This window comes from Pelmatolapia mariae, linkage group LG3_W (genome assembly GCF_036321145.2).
Source record: "Pelmatolapia mariae isolate MD_Pm_ZW linkage group LG3_W, Pm_UMD_F_2, whole genome shotgun sequence".
Lineage (NCBI taxonomy): Eukaryota > Metazoa > Chordata > Actinopteri > Cichliformes > Cichlidae > Pelmatolapia > Pelmatolapia mariae.
The window spans coordinates 52,599,920-52,624,226 of record NC_086229.1 but is presented as its reverse complement, the minus strand read 5'-3'; the positions used below and the strand labels follow the sequence as shown (position 1 = coordinate 52,624,226).

At 43.3% G+C, this 24,307-nt stretch overlaps 1 protein-coding gene across 1 annotated transcript; it reads right to left on the bottom strand.

Moving 5' to 3' along the window:
- Positions 1-131: 131 nt before the first annotated feature.
- On the bottom strand, positions 132-24,307 carry otud4 (OTU deubiquitinase 4). The gene is made up of 21 exons (XM_063469650.1): positions 23,932-24,307; positions 23,448-23,531; positions 20,077-20,127; positions 19,947-19,993; positions 17,786-17,858; positions 17,431-17,512; positions 13,464-13,626; positions 13,111-13,162; positions 12,931-13,027; positions 10,842-10,906; positions 10,663-10,763; positions 10,478-10,578; positions 10,229-10,394; positions 9,802-9,934; positions 8,549-8,620; positions 5,991-6,669; positions 4,597-5,247; positions 3,979-4,019; positions 2,892-3,558; positions 2,710-2,786; positions 132-2,155 (listed from the first exon to the last, which is right to left on the bottom strand). Exons 1-21 carry the CDS (start codon positions 24,070-24,072, stop codon positions 1,730-1,732), a joined length of 3,969 nt encoding a protein of 1,322 aa, XP_063325720.1. The 5' UTR covers positions 24,073-24,307; the 3' UTR covers positions 132-1,729.

Below are 24,307 nucleotides of genomic sequence, written 5' to 3'. Positions count from 1 at the left end.
TCCCCAATATTTTTATAAAGAGGTTTGTTGTGCATTGCAATAGTTACTACGATATGCTAATAATATGCTAAAAGATTGTGAAACTTTATTCACCCAAAAACCAACCAACAGCTCCAGAGGCAGCATCTGAGCCAAAGGTTTATTTATTCAACCACATAGAAAATCAAATCCAAACAGCACGTTTTTGTTCTGTACAGCAGTGTTTCTCTGAGCACAGAGAAGTAAACTCAGCAAACATAAGGCACTGGATCTGAGGATAGACGACCAGAAACCAGCAGACGGACCTGAAAGAAAAATGTCCAAGCACAACTCACAGTGACCAACAGCCTGATGGGCGCTAACAGCAGCAGCAGTTCTTACACTCCTTTCCAGCTCGCTCCCCTTGGCTTTTTGCTTCTTTTTCCCCTGCACTGATCCACTGAGCTCCCAGTATTTATAACGACATAAAAAACAAACACGACAAATTTATCTTTGACTCATCAGAGGAAGACTTATGCAAATAATTTTAGAGAGAGGAGCAGACAGAGCGCTTTGTGTCTGTGCTTACCTTAGCATAGAGACATGGGCACAAACAGCTAGCCGAGCACGCCCATTTAAAGCTTGTTAGTGTATGCAAAAACTGAATCTGGGGATTGATGGGCTCACCTGTGCTAAGCTAGCTAGCTGTGTGTAAAAACTAAAGTGGGAAAAAATTTGGTTTAACTTATTAGATGTTATTTATATACAAAAATGTTAACTTTCTCCCGACAGTCATGGCTTTTCCCACTGCTTTGTGCTCAACTAACTAGCTTGATGTAAAAATAGGAGTGGAAAGAATTTTTTTTAAAAGCATATGGTTTTAAGAGAGTTACTAAAAGATTGATTTATATAGGAAATAGAAAAATGCTACTTTATACCTCAAGGTTTTTTTGCTAAGCTAGCTAACTAGCTTTGCTAAGCTGTGCTAAATAACTATATGTACAAGTGAAAGAGTATGGTTTTATGCAAGTTTTTTGTTTATGCATCATATAGAAAATTATACTTTACAGTCATAACTGATTTCCCGCCGCTAGCATTAAACTGTGATAATAGAAATAGAGGGGAGAGTATGGTTTTAAGAGAGTTACTAAAATGTATTTATATAGCAATGGTAATTTATGCCTTACTGATCCTTTTTTACTATATATCTTTATGAAATGAGTATTGTTCTATGCCAGTGTCATTAGATTGTTTTTTTAATGTAGCAAAATGCTACTCATAGTCTTTGCTGATTTTCCGTTGCTTTATGCTAAGCTAAGCTAAGCTGCCACAGACATGAAAGCGTTTCCTCTCAGGCAAGAAAGCTAATAAACATATTTCCCAAAATCTCAAACACAACCAGTAAAGAAACCCATACATTCATCATGTCAACACAGTGGGTAACTTTTTTAAATCATTCACAATCCTCGTAAACAAACTTTGAGCTCGACATTCATTGAATCCATTCGTCTGAGTGATAAGAAATAGTGCTAACATGTTATGCTAATGCACTTAAAAGAAAAGAGGAGGATAGTGTTTATGTTTTGATACAAAGCAATAAGCTTGTTGATTTAGAGGCAGCAAAACACAAATGGAGTTATAGATTTTCCGACTCGGGTCCAGACTGCATTTCCATGGCTGCCGGTCTACACCAATCAGATCTCCAGAAAAAAGCAAAAGAAAGAAAGAAAAAAAATCACCACCTGTGTCCTCTTCTCTCATTGGCTCAGAGCTAATACCTTTTCTCGCGAGGCCATCCCATGTGGGCAGGGTTAGGCTGAATATAGTTAAACCCCACCGGCATATCTCTTTCCTGTCTACTCCTGTACACCTCCCTGGTTGGATCGTAGCCACCCCTTCCTCTGCCCCCTCTCCCTCCTCTTCCTCTGTAGGGCCTCCTCTGCCCTCTGTAGTTTGGCACCATCGTTTTAAACACCTCCACCTCCTCCCAGTCATCCTCCGTGCTGCAGCCCACAGAATGATTGTCCGTCATGGTGACAGGCTTCATGTAGCTGCCCCTCTGGCTCTGTTCATACACGTTGGTGGCATGGACCGGTTTCCGGGGACGGTATTGCGACGGAGAGCCAGGGCTGCTGCTGCTGCCTTTCATGGCTCCCATGGAGACGTCCTTAATGTGCGGGTCAGAAAGCAGAGCAACCTGAGAGCGAGACAGAAAGAGGTCCTGTTACAAGAGGATATGATGCAGCATGACTTTCACAATAAAACACCTAGTAATAAAAAGCTACCAGGACGCTCTGGAATGTCAGACTTTCTAAATAAAAGCCACAAGGTAGAGAAATTTAAGTGGTTTCTTTAAACGCTCAGATTTACATACTAAGAGGCAGTTAGTTAACAGGATGTTAAAGGATGGGTTTTAGTTGGGGGGGGGGGGGGGGGGGGGGGCTCAAAATAAAATAAAAGCATACAATTTCTGAGGATCTCATTAAGATGATTTGACGTTGCAACAATTTTTAAAACAAATCACTTTGTTATGAAAAGCTACCAGGGAGTTCAGAAATGTGACACTTTTCACATTATGGAAACTGTCAGATTTCCATAATAAAAGCCAACACCTACAGGAATTTGAAGGATGCCTTTCAGTGATCTTTTAAAGATAAAAGCCACTTCTAACTACTTATTAGATATTAGTTTCAAAATCAAAACCCGAAGTTAATTTGATTAGGTTATCAAGTTGCTCAGAAATATACGTACTATGGGCATGTCATTAAGTGGCGGATCCACCAGGAGCACTGCTCGTGTCAAACTCTCCCCCGGATCTCTCTTGAAGTCTATCAGGAAAACAAAATGAATTAAAAAATTTTCCACCTGACAGTTAAAAGAAAGCCATAACAGCTTGAAATGTAAGGACTTCATCTCCCAGAATTCCTGCTTACTATAATTGGATGGGACCATCACTGATCGGTTACTGTTGGTAGTGGGAACATTAGGCGCAGCGGCGCTCTCCAGAGGACTGGAGATGTGGATGTTCCCGTGGCCAGGCATCGTGTCCCCGTTGATCGGCTGAAGCTGGTGCTGCTGCATCGCCCCCTGGCTCACCTGGAGCTCCTGGTGGGTGGATGCAGTTTGGTATGCCAGAGAGGAGGGGCTGTACGGACCCATGGCTGTGGGGTACACCGGGACCCCCGCGCCCTGATTTGGGTGGTAACCCTGAGATGAAGGCGGGGGACCCGGGTACGGCGGAGGTGGGGAAAGATACCCAACTGAGTAGCTTGGGTTTCGTGGAGGCATCTGTTGCCATGGCATCCTGGGGGGTTGTGGCTGGGTGATGGGGTACCTGGCCTGGTTGAAGGAGGGTTCAGCCGGACGGGGGGGCTCATCGAGCGCAGCCTGGTTGTCATACTGAGAGGGCACCGGTGCTACAGTGGGAGGGTACTGGTGAGGGGGGTAGCCCTCCTGCGGGTTGGTGGGGGTGTTGCTGGGGGTGTTAGAGGGAAGGCACTGTGGGGACGGGGAACGGGAAGATGGCTTGGGCTGCATGGCATGGGCCTGCTGCAGGGGGACGAGGTACAGGTATGGTGGGTATATGGGCATGGAGTAGGCCTGTAGAGGAAGAGAGCAGAGGCAGGACTCAGCATCAGCCCCTCGTTATTTCACTTTAACGTGCATCAAAAATAACTTTTAGCTCTTAAAAATAATTTTATTAAAATAATAAAACTTAAGTACATCTTGTAGTGCTTGGCATTATTTTTACATAATTTACCACATTAAAATCTGTGTAAACAATACCTGTTGCTAGGCAACTGGGCATGCCGCATCAGAAGTCATTGTTTACGTGGTTGTATTTTTTTGTTTTTATTCCAAATGTTCCCAAAATACAGCACACGATGAATCAACTTGTTAACAGGAAATGTGAGATGATGGGCTTTTATTTTAACACAACCCTCCATCCTCTTCTCCAAACCTGGTCTGTGTCTTGTGGGTGTGCGTTTGTGTGTCTGTTGGTCCAGGCTTACGTCTTACCTTAACGCCCAAGTTAAAGAAAAACCTCAAGATGTTGACATCTGAGGAGAAAAAAAAAAACACAAGGACACAAAATCCTGATCAGATATCTCGTTCATGGTGTTGCTCACTGCACTGACACATCGCAGCCTCTACTTTTGCTCCATGAAAACACTGACCATTAATATACAAAACTAATCACTAGTCTATTTCAGCTGCTTCGTCTCACAGGGAAGCACCAGCATGTTCTTTATGTCTAACCCTGCCTGTATGGTGGCCTTCGTGCACATCTGTGATCAGAACAGAGTATCTTCTTTGCCTAAATGGTTCAAAAAGAGTTTTTATGGAAGGACAGGTGTTTTCTGCTGAGGGAGTCCATGTAGGACATCCAGTGCTGATTAAATTAAAGCATGTGGATATTTTCTCATGTTTTTAAATTCTGCTGAAACACTTCTGTCATGCCTCATTTGTTTCATTATTTCGTTTTAGCTTGACAGTCAGCAGCGTCTTTGAATATAGAGCTGTGAGTCTCAGAGTACGACACAGGTATGGCTCTGATGGCTGATCTGATTGTTCAGGTTTCTATGGCGACAGTTGACATGGTTATTTATAATTTTAGGACTCTTTGGTGTGGCTCACCTGTGGGCAGGTCATCCCCAGACTTGTTGGAAGAAAAGTTTGGAGTCGCAGCTATCTCGCCTCTCTCCCCCTGGGGGAATCCGGGATAAAGGAGGTCCTGGTAGAGCTGGGACATCTGCTGCAGGGGGATGGGTCCGGGGAGGGGCTGAGGAGGAGCAGTATGAGGGGGGTGAGGTGGGGATGGCTTCTCAGAGGCAGGTGAAGCTTGAGACTCGGGTGCAGACTGGTGCTGTTGTGGTGGGGCTTCGGTTTGAGTCTGGGGAACAATGGTGGAGGCAGAGAGAGAAAGGGAGGGATGTGGAACCTGGGAGGGGTGAGGAGCCTCGGCGGGGGGGTGGGGAAGGGAGGCCTGGGGGTAGGAAGCCACAGGAGTGGGATAAGAGGTCTGAATGTGGGGCTGGAGGTCAGTCTGAGGCGGGACAGGCGCCTCTGTGCCGGACTGCAGCTGATCCTGGGGCTCGTTCAGCATCATGGGTGGGCCCATGATTTGTGGTAGAGAAGCCTGACTTTCAGTCTGGATTTGGGGTAAAGAAGACTCTGCTTGTTCCTCAGCTGAGGGCACAGAGACCTGGGTCTGGACCTCAGGTGGAGGAATTTGACTTTGGAAAGCCTGAGATTCCATCAGAGGGCCTCCAGATTTTGGTAAAGAATCTGAAAGAAAGAGAGAAGACATGAAGACAAAAAGTAAATTACTGACGTGCCAGCTGCTGATACATTTACCAATTATCTGCCTAAAAAAATACAAAACAGTCAAAATTAAGCACAAACTAAGGGGTGAGAACAAATATCTTTCAATTAAACTTCAAATATATTTGTTATCTGTTAATCACATTACTGATTTTCACTTTATGTTTATTAAAATCTCGCTGAAAACTGAAAAACAATCTTCAAGTTCCCAACAACAGAAATAAACCTGTTACAGCACAGTACAAAAATCCAATTCAGCTTCTTTGGATCATTTCACCCTTCAGAACAACTCTACCTGTATTTTCTTCTTTCATACTTCACCTGCTGGAGTTTCATAAAGGCTTAAAGTTGAGAATTATAAGGGGTGTGGCCACTTTCACTGTTAGCTGGGTGGGTACTAGCCCCAAAAAGCCTAGTCACACTGGCTATAGCCACCGTTTAAATTGTTTACTACCAAACACCCAGAGCCTGAAACACCTGGGCAACCCTAAAAATGCTGGAATGGTAATAAACAAAGCTCTTATTTTGAACGGCACATATGATTCAAAAGGATTTTAACCCCCAAAATAAACTTAAAAATAGTTTTTACTGGTTTAAACTGAAAATCTGTTACCCAGTGTCAGTCTGGGAATATCTGTGTATTTACTTCTGTGGACAGCCTGCAGTCTAAACTGTGACACGAGCCTGAAACTGAACAGATTTCTTACTTGTGGTTGGAGCTGGAGCAGGTGGAGCCTCCCGGACTTCAGCTGAAGGATGAATTAGGGAGGTGGAGGAGGGTGGAGTCTGAGAGCGGACGAGAGAAGTGATAGGTGGAGAGGAGCGGGCGGCGGGGAAGCCTGGTGCAGCTGTGGGTGGGGAAGCGATGGGAGTGATGAAAGTGGGAGGAGGAACTGAGGAGGAAGGAGGAGGAGAGGTGGTTGGCTTAGGAGGAAGAACAGATGCAGGGGGGAGTTTAGAGGATGAGGAGGAGGTGGGTGAAGCTGCGGGGAGAACGGGGGTGCTGTAAGAGAAGGCGGATGATGGGACAGAGGGAGGCAGCGGTGCTTCGCCTTTTGGAGAAGGTTTAGCAGCAGGAGGAGCAGCAGGAGGAGGAGGAGAGCCTGGTGCAGCAGTGGCTGAGGCGTAGGAAGGTGTGTTTGTTTTAGCAGCCGGAGCTACAGAAGTGAGTGGCAGGCTGACAGAGGGGCTCGCATTTGGCATCAAGGCCTTGACAAAATTCAGCCCCGAGGGGGTGGAGTCAGAAGGCTTAGCAGCAGGAAGGGCGGGGCTGGTCATGGTGTCAGGTGTAGTGGTTGTAGAGGTTGCTGTAAGAGGTGGGGTGGAGGATTTGGGTTTGTCCCCGGCAGAAGGAGACGGAGCTCTGACATCTTCAACGGGGCTCTTCTGTAAAAGGACAGAGCAGCAGCGATCAGACTCCAGGTTTTAAATTCCAGACGGTCCCTGAAGGTCTCAGGTAACACTTCAACGAGCACATGCACAGAAAAAACAGCTGCTCAGCTTCTGGGGTCAGGTGGAAACTTCAGATTTGATAGATCATATATTGAGTGACCACATTCTTCATAGAGCTTCCTTACTGAAGTCCCAGGTATGAAGCAAACTAGTTCTGGAGAACTCATGCACTCATAGGCGTTTTCTAATTTTCAGAGGTTTTTTATTGATTTAAAAATCACCTCATGGTCTCACTTTCACATCATTTCTCGTTGGAACGATTGCCGTCTCTCTTAAAGAGCATGGCAGCACAGCTTATGTTACATCTGAACAAAGTCAGCGCGGTGGTGGAGGGATGATGATTTGGGCACCAGTCATTGAGTCATACATGAAGTCATCTTTATACAAAAGTGTTCTCGTGTAAATGTAGGACCCCCTGTCAGCTGTCTGACACACAAACACTGTCATGCAACAGGACGATGATCCAAGCCAAATTACAACCAAATGGCTAAAAAAACGAAGCAACCATGAAGTCCATGGAGTGCTGTGGTGAAAACTTAAGAGCTTTGCAAAAATTACCGTCTGCAAACCTCAATGACTCCACAGTGATGTGAGAGAATGACAGTCTCAAAGAAAGTTTGTCCTACAAGCTCCTGAATGCTGTGGTGTACGTAGTTGTTCAGAGGACTGCAAACGCCTCACGAGCTGACAGCGTGTGATTACTTATTTTAATTTATTTTCTTTATTTTAACTTATTTTATCTTCTGTTTTATTGTTTTTAGTTTCTAAGTATTTTAATTTTTATTCAGCAATCTAATTTTCTTACAAAGCTTCCCGATAGGCTTTTTAATTTGATTTTCTTTATTAGCATTTCATCTCATTTTCTAATTGTTCTCAATTTAATTTCATGTACTCTAATTCTACTTGCAGGCTTTTCAATTTTAATTTAATTTCTTTGATGTTTTGTGTTTTTAATTTGAATTTCGTGTCACTGCTAATTATTTTGTTTCATCACTTTTTCTTCTGTCAGTCGTCTGTGTGAAAGGTGCTTTACAAATAAAGTTTGCATCAGTGTATCACTGAGCCTCGGCACCAGGATGCTTTTAAACCTCTTAAATGAAGACACGAATGTTCACCGGCTGCTCCCATTAACAGTCATATACGCACTAACTGAGCAGGCTAAATCATTCACAGCTGAATGTGAACAATGTCACATACCATGCAGTGCCTTTTTGTGCTGGTGATTAATGTTAGGGTGCTTTAGCACCTCTGCGGTGTTTAGTCTATTTAAATCAAACTCTGGTTAGTTTTCCCCTTTTGATGAGGCTGTGCAGATGTGAACACTGTACAGAGAATACTTCCTCCAAAGTACAGTTCAAAACAAACAGAGCGGTTCATTTATGGTGTGAACGCGATCCAACCCCAATCCAAACCAACTACTATAAGCTTGAGCTAAAGCACGCCCCGTAAGCTTGTGTTCTTTTGTATTCTCTGCTGGAAGGTCCTACAGATGTGCAGCAGTCTGTGCGGGATACCAACTAGCTGGGAAATGAATGTCAATTCTCCATTTTCTCACACAGCATCTTCTTCCTGTATTTACTTTAGTTGCTTCCACACCAGACGCATCAGGCCAATGAGCAGACTGAAATGCTCTCACGTAGTTTGTAGTGATGCATTCTGGTCCGCTTGGACTTCACTGTGTGCAAACAAACTAAACTGCGAGGGAAAAGCTGCAGGTTTACAAACTCATCAGCTGATTCGGACCAGAGGAAATGGCCCTGAGAGCGTTTTCTACATCTCTCCCTGTTTGTGTCCGTTTGTGGTCTGAACTCACCGTCTTGTTCCTCTGAGATCGTTTCTTCTCTCCTTTCCTCTTCCCTCCCTCTCCCTGCGTCCCCGGCTGAGACTGAGTGGAGAAAAACAAACATTAGAAACATTAAAAATGCAAAACTAAAAACATCTGCTTAACAAGAGCAGCGTGAGCATGAAGAATTAAATTCAAACTCTCATCCTTCCCGGAGCATCATGTATCAGCCTCTGAGGAACATTATCAGATTTCGTCACTGATACAGAGCCAATAGCAGCTCTGATTCACCGGCTTTTACGTTTCCTAACAGCGAGCCTGGAGCTCATTAAACATTTTTACCATATGGGCCGCTTGCTGTGTGTTTTCTCTGTATCCCATCAATGCACTATTCCCCAAGTCCACATCAATACTTCGACAAAGAAACACAACACTGAGGAAAATGAAGGAAAGGAAACGAAGCAGTGAAACAGTGAAAATAGTGTCTGTAAATGTGAGTAACGCTCCTGACTGGCAGTCAGAGGTGAGCGAGGTAGAAAATAAACATAAAATCCTCAGTAAACTACGACATGGCGCCTGCATGCTCCACGACAGGTCAGATCCATGTTGGCTTCTGTTTCTCCAGCTTACAGGTGAGTTTCCACGTCTTCTGTTGACCTTGCTTCTGTAGGAGACTTTGATTTGTTCTGCTTTAATTGGCTGTTGAAGTTTTCAGTAACCACCAGCGGCCATGTTTAGTAACATGCTGCATCAGCGCAAACAAAAACAAGATACTGCTGGTATTTACAGAGAGCACAGTGACACGGTCACGTGTGAGAGGCACTGACCCCGTTTCATATGCATGTCTGGGTGTGCTTTTCTCTGTAGGCTCCTCTTGTTGGTGTTTTTACTATTATTCACATGTGTAACACAGCAAAGCCAGAGCTGACAGGAGGAGCAGAAGCAGTGAAGAATATTTAAATCACACATGTAATAAATGTAATAAATAAATTAATGTAATAAAAACAAAGAAAGAAAAAAGTCTCATGTCTCATCTTATTGTGCTCGATATTAAAATGAACAGGCCGCGTCTGCGTTCAGCCTTAAAACTGAACACACCTCTCTGCGCTGCCTGGGAATCGTCAGTGAATCTGGCCCCAGATGTTTAAACATCAGCTCGCTGTCTTTTTCAAAGAGTTAACTGATCAAACGTTTGGACCCAATTAAAACCGGGCCGACCCAGCCTCAGCAGGACGTTCAGGTTTATCTGGACCTATCATGAAATCAGCCTCATGTGAACTCACGCCGAGTGCGGGGAAGCTGTGCTCGTCTCTGAGCTGGATCTCCACCAACGCCACGTTCCTCTCCTCCTCCTCTTTGGCCAATCGCTGCTCCTCTGTTAGGCCGAATGCCACCTCCGCCGCGCCCACGGACTTCCTGTAGAAAGACACAGAAATACAGAAGAACTTTATTTATGCAAAAAAGCAACAACAGCAGCGTAAAATGAGAAGAACAAAAAAAAAAAGCTCAAAATCAGACCAGTTAATGATAAATTCAAATGATAATTATGCTTTACATAAACAAAACAGAAAGATTACGAAGAAGCAGTATTAAAATTAAAAATAACTACGACCATGAACAGATAAACGGGATCGCTTCATTGTGATCATGTCATTGTGTGATCCAGCACTGATGTATACAAACAGATGACACACACGTCCGCACACTGACCTGCTGGTTTTGGCCCCGCCCTGCTCCTCTACGGTGGCCTGCGGGGGCCAGGAGTGCTGCTTCAGCATGCGGCCACCTGAGCCCGGCGCCGCTGCCTGAGAACCAGAGGACGATGATGGCCCGACGGACTTCCCCCTTCCTCGGCCTTTGCCCCGCTCCTCCCACTCTGAAGGAGAAAGAGAGTTTCCACAGACTGCACTCATGCAATAAACCTATAACACGTGTGTGTGTGTGTGTGAGCGTGTTCACCTCCTCCGTGCCCGTTGCTGAGCCTCTTGTCACGGTTGCCCACCTTGCTCCACCCGCTGTCATCACTGGGAGGGCGGACACTCCACAAAGGCACCACCTGCCTTCAAACACACATAAGAACACTCGTCACATCTGTGCAACCTCCGTGACACTGAGCGTGTGCGCGCGCTGTTAGTGCGACCTACTTCCTGCCCAGATCTTCTATGTAAACGGTCACTGGCTGGTTATTGGCCGGCACCTCCTTGATGACGGCGCTGTAGAGCCGATTGGTTCCCTCGAGACGAACCTGCAGGTGACGCACAAACAGCGTGAAAAATGCACTCGAGGAGGATTGACCAACACACACAGACGCAGGCACACACACCTGGCAGCGGTCTCCTACAGTGAACTGCATCCCAGCAGCGATGCAGTAATCCATCTTCTGTTGGGCTAAAAGAAAAAAATGAAAATAAAACGTGAAATATTCACTTTTTGCTTTTGTTAAAAAATCATTTTCTGATCACTTTGAGTCCAAAAAGTGTTCAAAGTTCCCCTTCAGATCTGTTATCCCCAGCCTCACGTCTGCTTTCAATCTTCCTACAAAATCCAAAAACACAGCTGATTGTCACACTTTCAGCTTCTGCACCACCTGCTACACCGCCACTGTTTTGCATATTTAAACACACAGGTTATCACATCCAGCTGCTGCTGCCTGCCAGCAACAGCTGTGTCCAGCTAAGTGGAGCAGTGGTCCTCCGCTTTAACGATCAGTCTGAGCACAAACGGACTCTGGTCCATCTCATCGACAAGCAGGGACGGCGCTCAGAGCCAGTACCAGTCATTCTCCTAGTAGACATTAAAACTGTCCATCGCCTCCACACTTCTGCCCTCTGACCTCATCAGGATTCATGCCTCGTTCTCGCATTATTGCATTCACAAACTCAGGTGTCCAGCCATACAAGATCAGTTACGGCCGAGGGGTAAAAATGTAGTCGACATCAAGCCGCGATGTGCTGTGAGGAAGTTTGAACTCTTGTTGGCAAAGAAAAAATTTCAGAGAGCCGGCTGACCCGGGCTTGTTACCAAATGCAGCGCTCTGATTGGTCAGCTGTAGTTAAGCTCAGCTGATCAGCTGCGTGAAAATGATTTTAACGCATGAAACATTCACACTAATTTTACATGTTTGGCATGTGAAGGAGTTCAGTTTACGCCTATAATCACTGACGTACAGAGGACGTAATCCAAAAGTCAGTAGAGGATTACCAAAGCAGTACAACCTCCAGTGAATGACAGCTTTTATAAACCGTGTCAGCATAACTGACGCTTCACAGCAGGTTTTTAGCCTCAGGTGTTTTCCCGTCTTTTGGAATTCTCAGAAATCTGGAACATCCCAACAGAATTCCATTGGTGTGCAGAGAGTTAAATACAAAGTCCATAACAGAAAGTCGTCCCAAATGCTCAACTCCGTAATAAAGTGTCCACATTGAACATTACAGTCTGACAATCAGCGGGCAGTTTGAAGCAGCCCCGAAAGGAAACCAAGCTCACATCATGAATTAGAAGACGATATCATCTTAATCCAAATCTCAATAGTGAGTCTGCATTGCTCTTTGAAGTCTCAGTTAGTTTAATAAATGTAAAACTGTCTCCTTTGAGTCTATACTTATACGTAACGTGTTTGATTGTGACCTCTGCAGCTGACAGGGTTTCCCAGCATTTATCCAGCACCACAGTAACACCTGAGAAACCTGAAACACTTCCTGCAGACAGCTTTCTGTGGTTTCAGTGGGAGCTTACCACACATTACCAGCACTCACTCAGGTGTGATGCACCAGCACTGGTACACATCATGCACTCCCAGCATATTTCTAACAGCGGCGTCCTCCGCAACACCACAGGAACCAGTATCTGTCGACTTCTCTCCTCTCTCTGCTCACATCGGCTCGCTTTCAGCTCAGCCAAATTCACAACAAAGCTGTCCTCGCGTTTGCTTTTGTCAGATAACTGTAGGAAATAGTACCACCCGTTATAACCAGCCTTTACTTTTAAGCAATCTTCCGGTCTGCTTCTCTTCAGTCACCCCTCCAAGGAGCCAGCCGTTCTTATAATTTATGAAAGTGTTCTTGACCCATACGTGAGCATCAGACTCCTGACTGCTGCTTACACCGGTCACATTTTTAATGTGCAATATTGCTGCATACCACACCCAGCCCACGCACATGTGTAAACACAAGAATGCGTATTTACTTTTTAAAAACTCATGTTGCTCTAGTTATTTGTATCGTGTGAAAATGTTCCTCTCAACAAACATGTTTCATTGTAATGTTGACCTCGCGTGAACTTACACACGACAAAACTGATACTGAAGGAGGTCGTTTCTTTGGACATCGCCCTCGGATCTGACTACTTTCAGATGCATGCTTTGTTTGTTTGTTAACCCTGTGTGTGTGTGTGTGTGTGTGTGTGTGTGAGACCTCGCTTGGACTTGTGCCAAACATCGTACTCCACATTTCTGAGCAATGTCGGGTTCAAAGATCGCTTCACCCTCGGAGGAAGCCCACGCCCACGGCCCTGTTACACACACACACACACACACTTCAGTGACAGTACTACCCAGTGTGGTAGTTATAAAAAGGTAGTTTTACGCATGTTACCCTGTAGCTTTGGTTGTGCTTTGTGGAAGTAGAGCTGGTTCCATTTTCCACCCTGAGCCATAAAAACAGACATGAGATTATTACAGCCTTAAAGTTTTACTGTGTTTGATAAAAGGAACTGAGAACACTTAAAAAGGAAATAAAGTGTCAATATGTCCAAATAAGTAGCCAATCAGTTTTTAATATATAAAAGTAAATCAATAACAACGAGGGAACTAAGTAAACAAAAAACAGAAGGCTTTAAATTTACTGCCAGTAAATAAAAATGAAGTTTGAGGATTTTGACTATTTTCCCTTTACAGTAAAAGTTATCAAGCAGGTGAATAAACCGTTGCTTGATGCCAGTTTCCTACCACAGCGCCTCGTCTACATCCAGGTCGGAGTCGTCGCTGCTGGCGCAGGCGGGCATGCAGTCGTCACTCAGGAGGTCGGCGGGTCGGCCGATCCGCTGACAGGAACCCAAATAGCTGCGGTCCACCTTAAACACGCCTTCGTACAGCAGCTCGTACAGGACAGCTGCAGGAGAATCACACAGAGACTCGGGCTAGGGGGTTTTATGGGGTTTACTGCCGTGTTTGTGCGAATCACAGGAGGTCTAATTATAGACTGAAGTCTAACTTTTGATAAGACAGAAATTCAATATTTAACTTACTTAATACTAAAATAACCAACGCTCGGTGGGCTCTTTCAGTTTCATTAAACTGTAATTGCTGACTTACTGTCACTCTTTATAGGCTGCATTTAAGTGGATGCATTGATTAATATGGACAATCACATAATAATAAAAGACTGTCATGTTGGGCGAGCCTCTACTTTGACTGCCACCTTTTTAACAAAGCATCAGACCCCTACTGTGGGCCTATAGCCTCTTTTCCACTGGTGTCTACTCTTCTTCACTCTACTTTGTTTCAGTTGTTTTCTATTACAACTGAGCGAAACCTCAATGTAGGCAAAGTCGTTATAGCAAGGCACCCCGAAAGCCCCACAAGCTCGTTGTACGCGACACAAACACAACAATGGAGGACATTGGGGGATTGGTATACCTGCTGCTCGGTCCATGTGGCGATTAGCTGGTATTACCCGGTACCCTACTTAGCCAGGGTTTCACCACAACATCGTGGTCCAGCAACAAGGTGGATTTACAGTCTGATTAGGGCTGTGCGATATGACCAAAATCTCATATCCCGATATAAGACATTTATCTTCCCGACAACGATATAAATCATAAAAATGTAACGTTTTCTGTAAATTCTGTGAATCTCGGGCAACTCCGCTTGCGTGAAGTGTTTCCAGCTGGGCGTCCTTTACCTGGAGTCGAGTGTTTTAACCGATGCATGAAACGATACATTTTTAGACATTAGTTGTAACGGCCACCGTTTTTTTTTTTTTTTTTTCAAAGTTTGAGTCTAAGGTTTATTTTTTAGCACCTGACGGCTCTTTTTTGCTTCTCATCCGTAAGCTCTCTGCATACTCTTTCACGCGATTCAGTTTATTTTGAAAAGTCTCAACAGGATCTTGAGCTTTATTGTGAAAGGTTTATGTGGAAAACAAACAAGCGGACAGCGGAGCCCCGCGATGGTTTTACCGTCGTTGTTGCTAACGACAACACGTAAAAACAGGTGCTTGTCCGTCCGTAGTGTGCTTATATTAAATATAAGAGAAAGAGAGAACTTTAAGACATTAATATAGCCACTACAGTGACCGTCAAAACCATGAAAAAATATTGCTGTAAACAGTTTATTTTACGACACCACGAAACAAACGATAGCGTAATAGGAAACGATAGACGTTTTTATATCGTCATCCGATATATATCGTTATATCGAACAGCCCTAACCCTGATGTCCTCCATTGTTGTGTTGTGTTTCTGTGACACACAAATGACGTCACGGGAGTTTCGGGCTGCCATGTTGAACTCTTTTTGAGCTGGCACTCAGTGGGACACGCTTGTAATCGAGTAGAGTTAAGACGAACTGAGCCGGGTGGATGTGAGCCATGACCCTACTCTACGCCGCTACAAGGTTTCACAACTTTTAGAGATATTGTGTTTACAGACAGAATGCTACATAAAAAACGTGACCTTCAAGGCAGAGGTAACAAATACGTTTGATAGAAGATCCCGACGTGAACATTTAAGGGGGAAAGTGATACAAGAGCTCAGGCAGTAAAGCATCTACAAACTAGAAGGTTGAAAGATCAATCTGTTCCTTTGGTCCAAGTATCCTGAACCCCCACGTTTTGACTGTGTTGCAATGTTAGATAGTGCTGTATGAATGTGTGTCTGTGACAGGGTGAGTGAAAGGAATCAAGTTTGTAGTAGAGATGGCACGATACCACTTTTCTATGTCCGATACCGATATCATAAATTTGGATATCTGCCGATACCGATATTAATCCGATATAGTGTGTTTTTTAATCAATAAAACTGTTTTTTTAATTTCTTGCTGCATTTTGTATAAGTTCATACTCAAGTTGAAATAAACAACAACACTAAAGCTATTCTGTTATACCTGTATGTAAAAAATACACTGCACCCAAAATATTTCATAGTTCAGCAACACTGATCAATCTAATAAACTTAAACCTACTCCATCCTTCCTATTCTGGTATTTTAAAGAGTAGTTAGCAGAAATATTAAGCAACCTAACTAATAGGGTTGCAAACTCCCAGCAAAAAAAAAAAAAAAGGGAACCACCCCCACCCTCCACCTCATGATGCTTAATCGACGTAATCAACTTTAATTTGATGCAGTGTGAAAAAAAATGCACAGAAATAAATTTTTTTTCAAGAATAATTAAATAGATTCAACATCTTTCTTCTACAGAATTGCAGAATTCACAGATGGTATCTTCCCAAAGGAAAAAGTACTAGCTTACTAGGGTATATTAGACTTAACAGTTACTATATACAGTAATGGACTTCTATACATTTTACATCAGATTAAAACTTTGGGTGTAAGATTCAGATAATTATTTATTAAAAGCTAGACATTTTAAATGAGAATAAGAAAGAAAAGTATGTCTTTGTGCCCCCCTTTCCCCTGTTAATGCCCTATCGGCCCCCCTGGCTAAACTTTGCTAGATCCGCCCCTGCACAGTTACCAGCCGTCAGCTACGCAGAAAAGGATCCTGGTCTAGAAAGTAATATTAAATAAATTCTAACGACAGCTTATCAAGGTTAAACGTGCTGCTGTTGTTCAGCCGCTGGTTTCCTCTTTCTGGTGCAAAGTGGGCCAAAAACAAAGAAGAGAGACGGACTCGCGACAGAAAAGCCGATCAGCTGATCATTGATCAGTTTCACAATTGAAGTAGCAGCAGGAGGGAGAGAGAAGAGGCAGTCGCTCCATATATCGGTTGTTAAGCTTAACGTGGGTACGCTTTACAAACATTCAGAGATGAACTTACACACTTGCTTTACTTCTCTCTGGGATAACTTCCTCGGAGATGAAATGCTGGTTTGGTAGCGAGGCTACAAATACACACAGCTGCTCTATCACGTGATCACACTGCTCCGACGTGCTACGGTTATGAGCCGAGTTACGCCGTGTAGCAAGTTTTGTGAGGTACTTTTTTGATATTTAATGGATCGGATTACATTTTTTATTTCTCTCCGATATCCGATCCAGTAATTTACGTCAGTATCAGACCGATACCGATACGTAATATCGGATCGGTCCATCTCTAGTTTGTAGTACAGAAAACGTTTTGAGTGAGCAGAAAGCTGCTTTCCTGTTTACAGACTGAGTTTAACTTCTGTGTTTATGCGACAAAGTGTCGTTTTTGTCGGGTCGCTGAACTTCAGAAACCCAGATTTACATGACAGGAAACACTATAAGCTTACGTTACATCAAATTAACTGCCAGTAATTAGACGACAGCTACTGTTAGAGATGTCAAACAGAGACATCAGTGTTAAACGCTGGACACACAGCACCATTAATCTGATAGGCTTTCCAGGCTCTCCTGTGATTGTTCACCTTTAGCAGAGTTAAGACAAAACCAGTTTGTGCACCGTGGTTAATGACTCATGCTGCTCCTCTTGCACACTGACTAAGGGAAGTGTTATGAAGATTTGAGCTCAAAGGGTTTCCTCAGTAAGCCACAGCCTTATGCTGACTATGTGGTGTTTGGTTTATAATTTGGTCTCTGTTCTCTCATTTTCTCTGCTGTGTGCCCACATTTTGATTTATGTTCTCATCTGTTTGTTATGAATTCACTGAGACTTCTCTTCATGATTATCCTCCCTGAGAGGATCTGCAGGATCAGTTAAACTCTTTTCCGGTCTTCTTGTTTTACAAACAAATGAAATCACAGACACTCACACTGGCAGAGCGCGGTGTTCTTGATCCGGCTGATGGGATAAACGCTGTCATAGTGATTCCCGTTCAGGAAGCACAGCTGCACCTGTAGAGGCAAACAAACGTTTCGGCTTCAGTAAATAAATGAGTGGAAATTGAAGCGAGAAGAGCCTGAAAGGCTTCGGGATGTACCGATCTTTTTTTTCTGCTTTAAAATGTCCAGTAAAGACAAAATAACGAGCAGTTTCATTTGAAGAATCGTTGTTATCGTCTCCAAGCTTCCGCCTGACAGCTTGTTGTATTTTCTGAAAGTTTTCCTCCGACAGGAAATGCAAATCGTGTCTCTAACTAAATGTTTGGCCGAACGCGTCCATCTCACCTTCTCCTTGAAGTTGTTGCCTGTGATGTTGACGGCTGGCTTGCCGGGCTCCTGGAAGATCAGAAAATCCCTCCTGCAGGAAGAGATCAAAAGAGACGAAGAGAGAGAGGAGAGGATGAAATGAGATGACGAAGCTTTGGTGACTCATCGTTTTCACCATCTGATGCTAAACTCGGGGGCAGGAACGCAGATTCCTCCGACTATAAATGAGGACGAGCTTCCGCATGTTTGGACCCAGAGAGTCAAAGCTGTCACACCTCGGATGATTTCACCGCCACCTCAGGATGCTGCTTCATATCTGACTGAGATGAGCATTCCTGACTGGTTGCCCTTGAAAGCCTAACTCGGGCTTTAAGTGTTGCCGTGTCGACAGACTGATGGTCGTTCCCGACCTGTTAAGATCCTGGAGCCTCATTCACAAACATTTCACAAGCAGATCATCGTCAAACTCTGTGAACGTCTCAGACTGTGCGTTCAAACAGAAGATGAAGGTCTGGGTGTCTTAAAAAAACGTAAGTGCACATGTTTAAACTAAATAAACGTTATTTGTCTCATTACGTGCAGTTTCCCCAAACAGCCGGCAGCGCTGCCCCTCAGCCTCCTTCTAGATCCTCCTGTCGTATGAAAGTGAAAATCTTTGGTGACTCCTCCTTCAGTTATCGCAAGATTTTCAGAAAACTTGACCTCTGACCTTGAGGTCGAGGTCACTGAGATACAAGCTCGTCCAAGACTCATCATGACAACAATACCCCATCAGTCTTTTACACGCTGCGGGGTAAAAACCCAAATATAATCCGTCCATTCTCCTCTGCTCATTTGCGTCCAGGTCATGGGGGCAAAATATTTTCATCAAGTTTAGCTTCTGGAGTCAACAACACATCATCAAAACCTAAAAGTAAATGTGGCGCCTCTTTACAGACACAGACAACGAGTTACGACCATTTCCATCAAAATAATTTGAGCTGTGGCAGTACAGTGTCACTAGGATCATTGCACACATCGGAGCTTGCCATATTATCAAAAACACCTCACATGGCATTGGTCCTCTGTTCAAAACCTGCACCAATGAAACAGGAGGAAGAAAGCTCTGAGCAGCAAACTCTCAAAAAGACTGAGTTTGAAACCTGGATGCTGACAGCGGTGATTTTAGCTTCTAAAAAAACAACAACCATAAATGTCTCATAAATTAGTGATTACTGTTACTATTTGAATAAAATATCCAAGTATCCCACTCTTACTGGCCACTTTATTAGATACACCTTGTTAGTACCAGGTTGGACCCCTGTTTGCCTTGATTCTTTGTGGTAGAGGTTTAAAAGGCTGCTGGAAACATTCCTCAGAGATTTGGCTTCATATTGAAATGACAGCATCACATAGTTACTGCAGAGTTTTCAACTCCACGTGTAAATCTACACTTCTACCACATCCTAAAGGTCCTCCAATGGATGTCTGGTGACTGTGGAGGCCACCAAGTATAATAAACTGGTTCAAGAAACCAGTACCATCTCAATGTTGGAGGGGAAACTGAGACTCATCAGGCCAGACAAACGTGTGAATTTCAGCCTCACCTTCCTGTTCTTAGCTGACAGGAGTGACACCCAGTGTGGGCCTCTGCTGCTTCAAGGTTTAACGTGTTGTGCACTCAGAGATGCTCTTCTGCATACCTTGGTTGGAATATGAGTGCTTATTTGGGTTACTGTTGCCTTCCTATCAGCATTCTCCTCTTAAATCTGACATTAACAAGGCGTTCCCTGCATATTCTGTCTTTTTTGAATGATTCTCTGTAAACCACGGAGATGGTTGTCAGGGAAAATCCCAGCAGATCAGCAGCTTCTGAACTACTCAGACTAACAACAACACTACGCTCAAAGTCTATAAATCACCTTTCTTCCTCATTCTGATGCTCAGACTGAACTTCAGCAGGTCATCTTCACCATTTCTCCACACATAAATAGACAGTGCTGCTTTCATGTGATTGGCTGATTAGACATTTGTGTAAACGAGCAGTTAAATAGGTACCTAATGATGTGGCCAGTGAGCGTAAAGCTTTATTATCCACAGTGAATACTTAAATAAATCTCAAAAACTGTGGGAAATCCCACTAGGCTTTCTGTCGAGTTAAAGCACAGCTCTCTGTTCAGAGACCTCTGATCTCACTCACTTGTACATGGCGGCCAGCGCGTTGATCTCCACCTCTCCCACCCATTGCTGGAAAACAGAGAAAACTTTATGAGGTTTCATATTAAAATGACCCAGCATGTGAGAACAATAAGAGCGTGTGGTGTTTTTACCTGTGGATCTTGAAGCTTGCACAGGTAATCCTCAAAGTCACCTTCAATAAACTGCAAAACAAAAACAACAGTGACTTTTTTAGGCAATTTTTTCCTCAGCTCTCCCAGTAAAAAAACAAAACAAAACGTGATGTCTGAGGCTGAAAATGAAGCCAAAATAAAACTGCCACTTCCTCTAGAGTCTAAAGGATACGCGAGTCCGTCCCCACAGACTCCAGTGTTACTATGTTTAACTCTGCAGCAGAAATAAACATGTGTACAGCCGACCAGGCCACACAAAACCTAAAACACCGAAGTCAGAGGTAACTAAACTTATCCGTTTAGCCAATGACATGCTGTCGAAAGATATTTTAAAAAAATGAATTAAAAAAAAAAAATCTATCAGACTGTACTCCCTCCATGAAGGTATTTAAGAAGTAAACAAGTGGAAAACAAACAAACAAACAAACAAACAAACAAACACACACAAGAAATTATTTAAAAGTTTTTACATGAAGAGGGACCTAAAACATTTCCACTCCTTCAGGAAGTGAAGACAGCAACATGACAGCTGGAGCTTTAATGCTGTTGATCCACCTCTGTGCCCCATTCTGACAGCAGCTCACAGCTCCTGCTCTGCCAGCTGCCCAAAAGGCACCCTGGGAAATGTAGTAAAGCCCTGCAGCACAGCGAGTTTATCACCACTATAAAAAAACAAACAAAAAAAAAAACCACCAGCAGCAGCTTTTGCTTTCATTTCCTCCTCATGTGTCACTCAGGGAGTGAAAACCTGTAGAGTCACTCAACCGTGATCTGTGATTCACAGAAGAGTAAATCGACTCCTCGACAGCAGTTTGAGGGTCCAAAACCAGCCAAAAATCTGCTCTCAGACAGGAAACGTTTGAACCTTTTCTGTCTCACATTTGGTGTGAACTCACTAACTTTCAGTTCTCAGCTGTTGAAAACAAAAACATGACATTTAAAAAAAATAAAACCTGGCAGTTTATATTAGTTATCGACTAAACGAAGCACCGATTAGTGTGAAAAGTAATGAGCAGGATCATGATTACCTGCAGCTCTGTTTTCATGCATTAAAACAAGACCGAAAGCTCGAGCTTTCACACATTTTCTGCTATAAATAGAGAAGCTGCGGCTCGTGTGAGAGGCAAAACCAGCTTCTTTTCTCAATGTTAGGCCACAGGGTGACATCATTATAGAGAATAAAGCTAAACTAAACAAAAAAAGAAAAAAAAAACTTTTAAATTCTCTTAACTTCCATTTTTATTCATGTTTTTACTTGTCTTACTTTACAGACTGATGATTTAACTTAACTGCAACTGAATAACAGCTCGGTCTGGCTCTTTAAGAGGAAAAACAAACCCTAAAAGTACCAGAAATATTAACGTTTCGCTCAGCGTCGTCACATTTGTCAAAACAAACAGTGTCGGGAGGCTTCGGTACATCTGCTTATTGAGACTCGGGACGCATTTGTTTTGATTTATTGTGAAGTCCCCGACAACCACCAGCCACACCATCATGAAGATAAATTACAACTGAACGTCTCTGAATAGGTGAAAAAAACGTTATTAACTAAACTTAGATACATTAAAAAAATATAACAACCTCTCAGTTACAGTAACAGGTTACAGATGGAGAATGCAATCACATGCTTAGTGAAAATTACTTCTAAATATAATATAAGTTCAAATTCTCAGTGCTGAGCAAACATGGTGTAAGCACCTGTTACATCGATATTTATTATTCATGTAATTTATTAGTTAGAAGTCTCAGAGCTCATAGAGGGGATGTTTACACCTCCCAGGATTAATTATAACACTCAGGTGGGACAAAACCGAGCCGCCTCATTGAAGTATATATATAATGTTTAACAATCACCTTTGTTTGAATGCTGTGTGTAATCAGTATGAACGGGTCACCAGCTGAATTTATACTCACTGGCCACTTCATTAGGTACACCTGTTTCCTGCTTGTTAACACAATTATCTAGTCAGCCGGTCACATGACAGCAGCTCAGTGCATTTAGGCATGCACACTGGTCAAGATGACCTGCTGAAGTTCAGTCTGAGCCCAGGGATAGGGAGGAAAGTGGATTCAAGTGACTTTGAACACAGCATGGTTGTTGGTCTGAGTATTTTAGAAGCTGCTGATCTGCTGGGATTTTTCAGCACAACCATCTCTGTGGTTTCAAGGTCCGAAAAAACGAAAACAAAAACGGAAAATATCCAGTGAGCGGCAGGTCTCTTGGTAAAAATGCCTTGATGATGTCATGGACAGCCTGCTTCATGTTGACAGGAAGGCAACAGCAACTCAAATGACACCCTTAATACCAAGGCATGCAGAAGAGCATCTCTGTATGCAGAACACATGAAACCATACTAAGCACACTGGGTGTCACTCCTGTCAGCTAAGAGCAGGAAACTGAGGCTACAATTAACACAGGCTCGCCAAAAACGGTAAACAGAGGACTGGAGAAATATCACCTGATCTAATGCGAGTCTTGATTTCTGCTGCAACATTTAGATAGTGGGTTCAGAATATTTTCTCAACATTTTTCCTCCACAGATCTCAATCCAGTAGAGCACCTTTGTGATGCGGTTGAGCAGGAAATCAGCAGGAGGTGATGCCATCATATCAACATGAACCAAAATCCCTGAGGAATGTTTCCTGCTCCTTGTTGAATCTGTGCCACAAAGTATTAAAGCAGGTTTGACGGCAAAAGGGGATCCAACCCTGTACTACCAAATAAAGCAGCCGGTAAGTGTATACATGGGTAAATGTACAGATAAAGAACTGAAATTGTCCGTAATGTACAAAAATATACAGTGTCCAACCTATATGATATACTGACTCTAAATTCTGTGGTTTTTGATGTCTTTTCATAGGTATGAGTGCAGTTATTGAAGTTTTACCCTTTGACTTTCACTTCAGTTTCCAGAGCATTTGCATGTTTCAGTTTAGTTTGACTAGTTTCAGTGTTCGTTGTAGTCGTGTTTTGTCATCATTGTGTGAATGTCATTTTCCAGGAGCAGATTTAAGAAGTTTACAAAAGAAAATAGATTATCTCACGACACATGGACATCCCAGTGTCAATAAACATCAACACCAAAGCCTCCCGATGACTACTGGGTTGACAAATTTGCTTAAACCAATAAACCTGTTTATTATTTCCCTTTAGTTACTTTTCAAACCACACAATATGGTTTCAGTTTCTTTTTAATACAATTTTCTCCTCCTTTCTATGAATTCTAATTCAGTAAATAAAAAAATACTCCCTGTCAGCTATTTTTACCACAAATCTACTTTCTAGTTCGAAAAGTAAAACCACTTCGCTCTCCCATGATGTTGTTTTATTTTGGTGACACTGTACATACCGCCTCATAGGTGTCTCTGTTCTGCTTCAGAAACTCCACACACTTCGCCCTGACTTTAGTATGAAGGCTTTGGCAATGCAGCACCTACGCAGGAGGGGTCAAAGGTCAACAATAAACACAAACAGACATACTTAATATCAATATTCTCACATATATTGTGGAAATATTACATTTACAATTCGTTAAGAAGTTGTAAACAGCTGACCTTTGCAGTCAGAAGCCTAGCAGAGACACTTTTGGGTAAACAAGCCGGAAGTACGATTTAAAAAAGCCGCAATTAAAAAAATTTTCATCATTTAAAGTTTATTCATTTGTACATGTAGGTCTGAGTCTAAGCTGAAACCAGAGTTTGTGGGCATAACTTTTGTTCGGCTAACATTAGGACATCGCAGCTGCACACCAAACAGACCAAGCCCAGCTTCACACCTGTGCTAAGCTAAAAACTTACTTAACGTTAGCATTTTCTGTAGTTTTCCCGTTTTACCTGCTCGGCGACAGCCCGAAACAAACAGGACCCGTCTTTGGCTATCTTCTTCCGATGCAAACCGATCGATTTCAAGTAGTCATCCATTAATTTCTCGACACCCCTCTCGTCAATACTCTGCATGCTTCCGCCGCCGTCCATGCTAGCAGGGGGCTAGCCGCTAAAGATACCTGCGTGTTTTGGACGTCAAGCGGGGCGAAACTTTGCGCTAAAAGTTGTCAATATCGCCACCAAAAAGAGTTACATAACGACATCTACGAGCTAAAATGAGTTAGCGTCAGCGGTGACAGCGTCCAGTTTCGTTTTCCTGGAAGCCCGGTTCATCCCGCTGACAGAATCCCAGCTTCAGAAAGTGAAAGTCAACTTTAGCTCTCAC

Coding starts and splice junctions, on each gene's coding strand:
- otud4 (XM_063469650.1), bottom strand. CDS start 24,072: ATGGACGGCGGCGGAAGCATGCAGAGTATTGACGAGAGGGGTGTCGAG. Junction 6,670..8,548: donor GATCTCAGAGGAACAAGACG/GTGAGTTCAGAC, acceptor GTCCTTTTACAG/AAGAGCCCCGTTGAAGATGT. Junction 4,020..4,596: donor TGGGGATGACCTGCCCACAG/GTGAGCCACACC, acceptor TTTTCTCCTCAG/ATGTCAACATCTTGAGGTTT.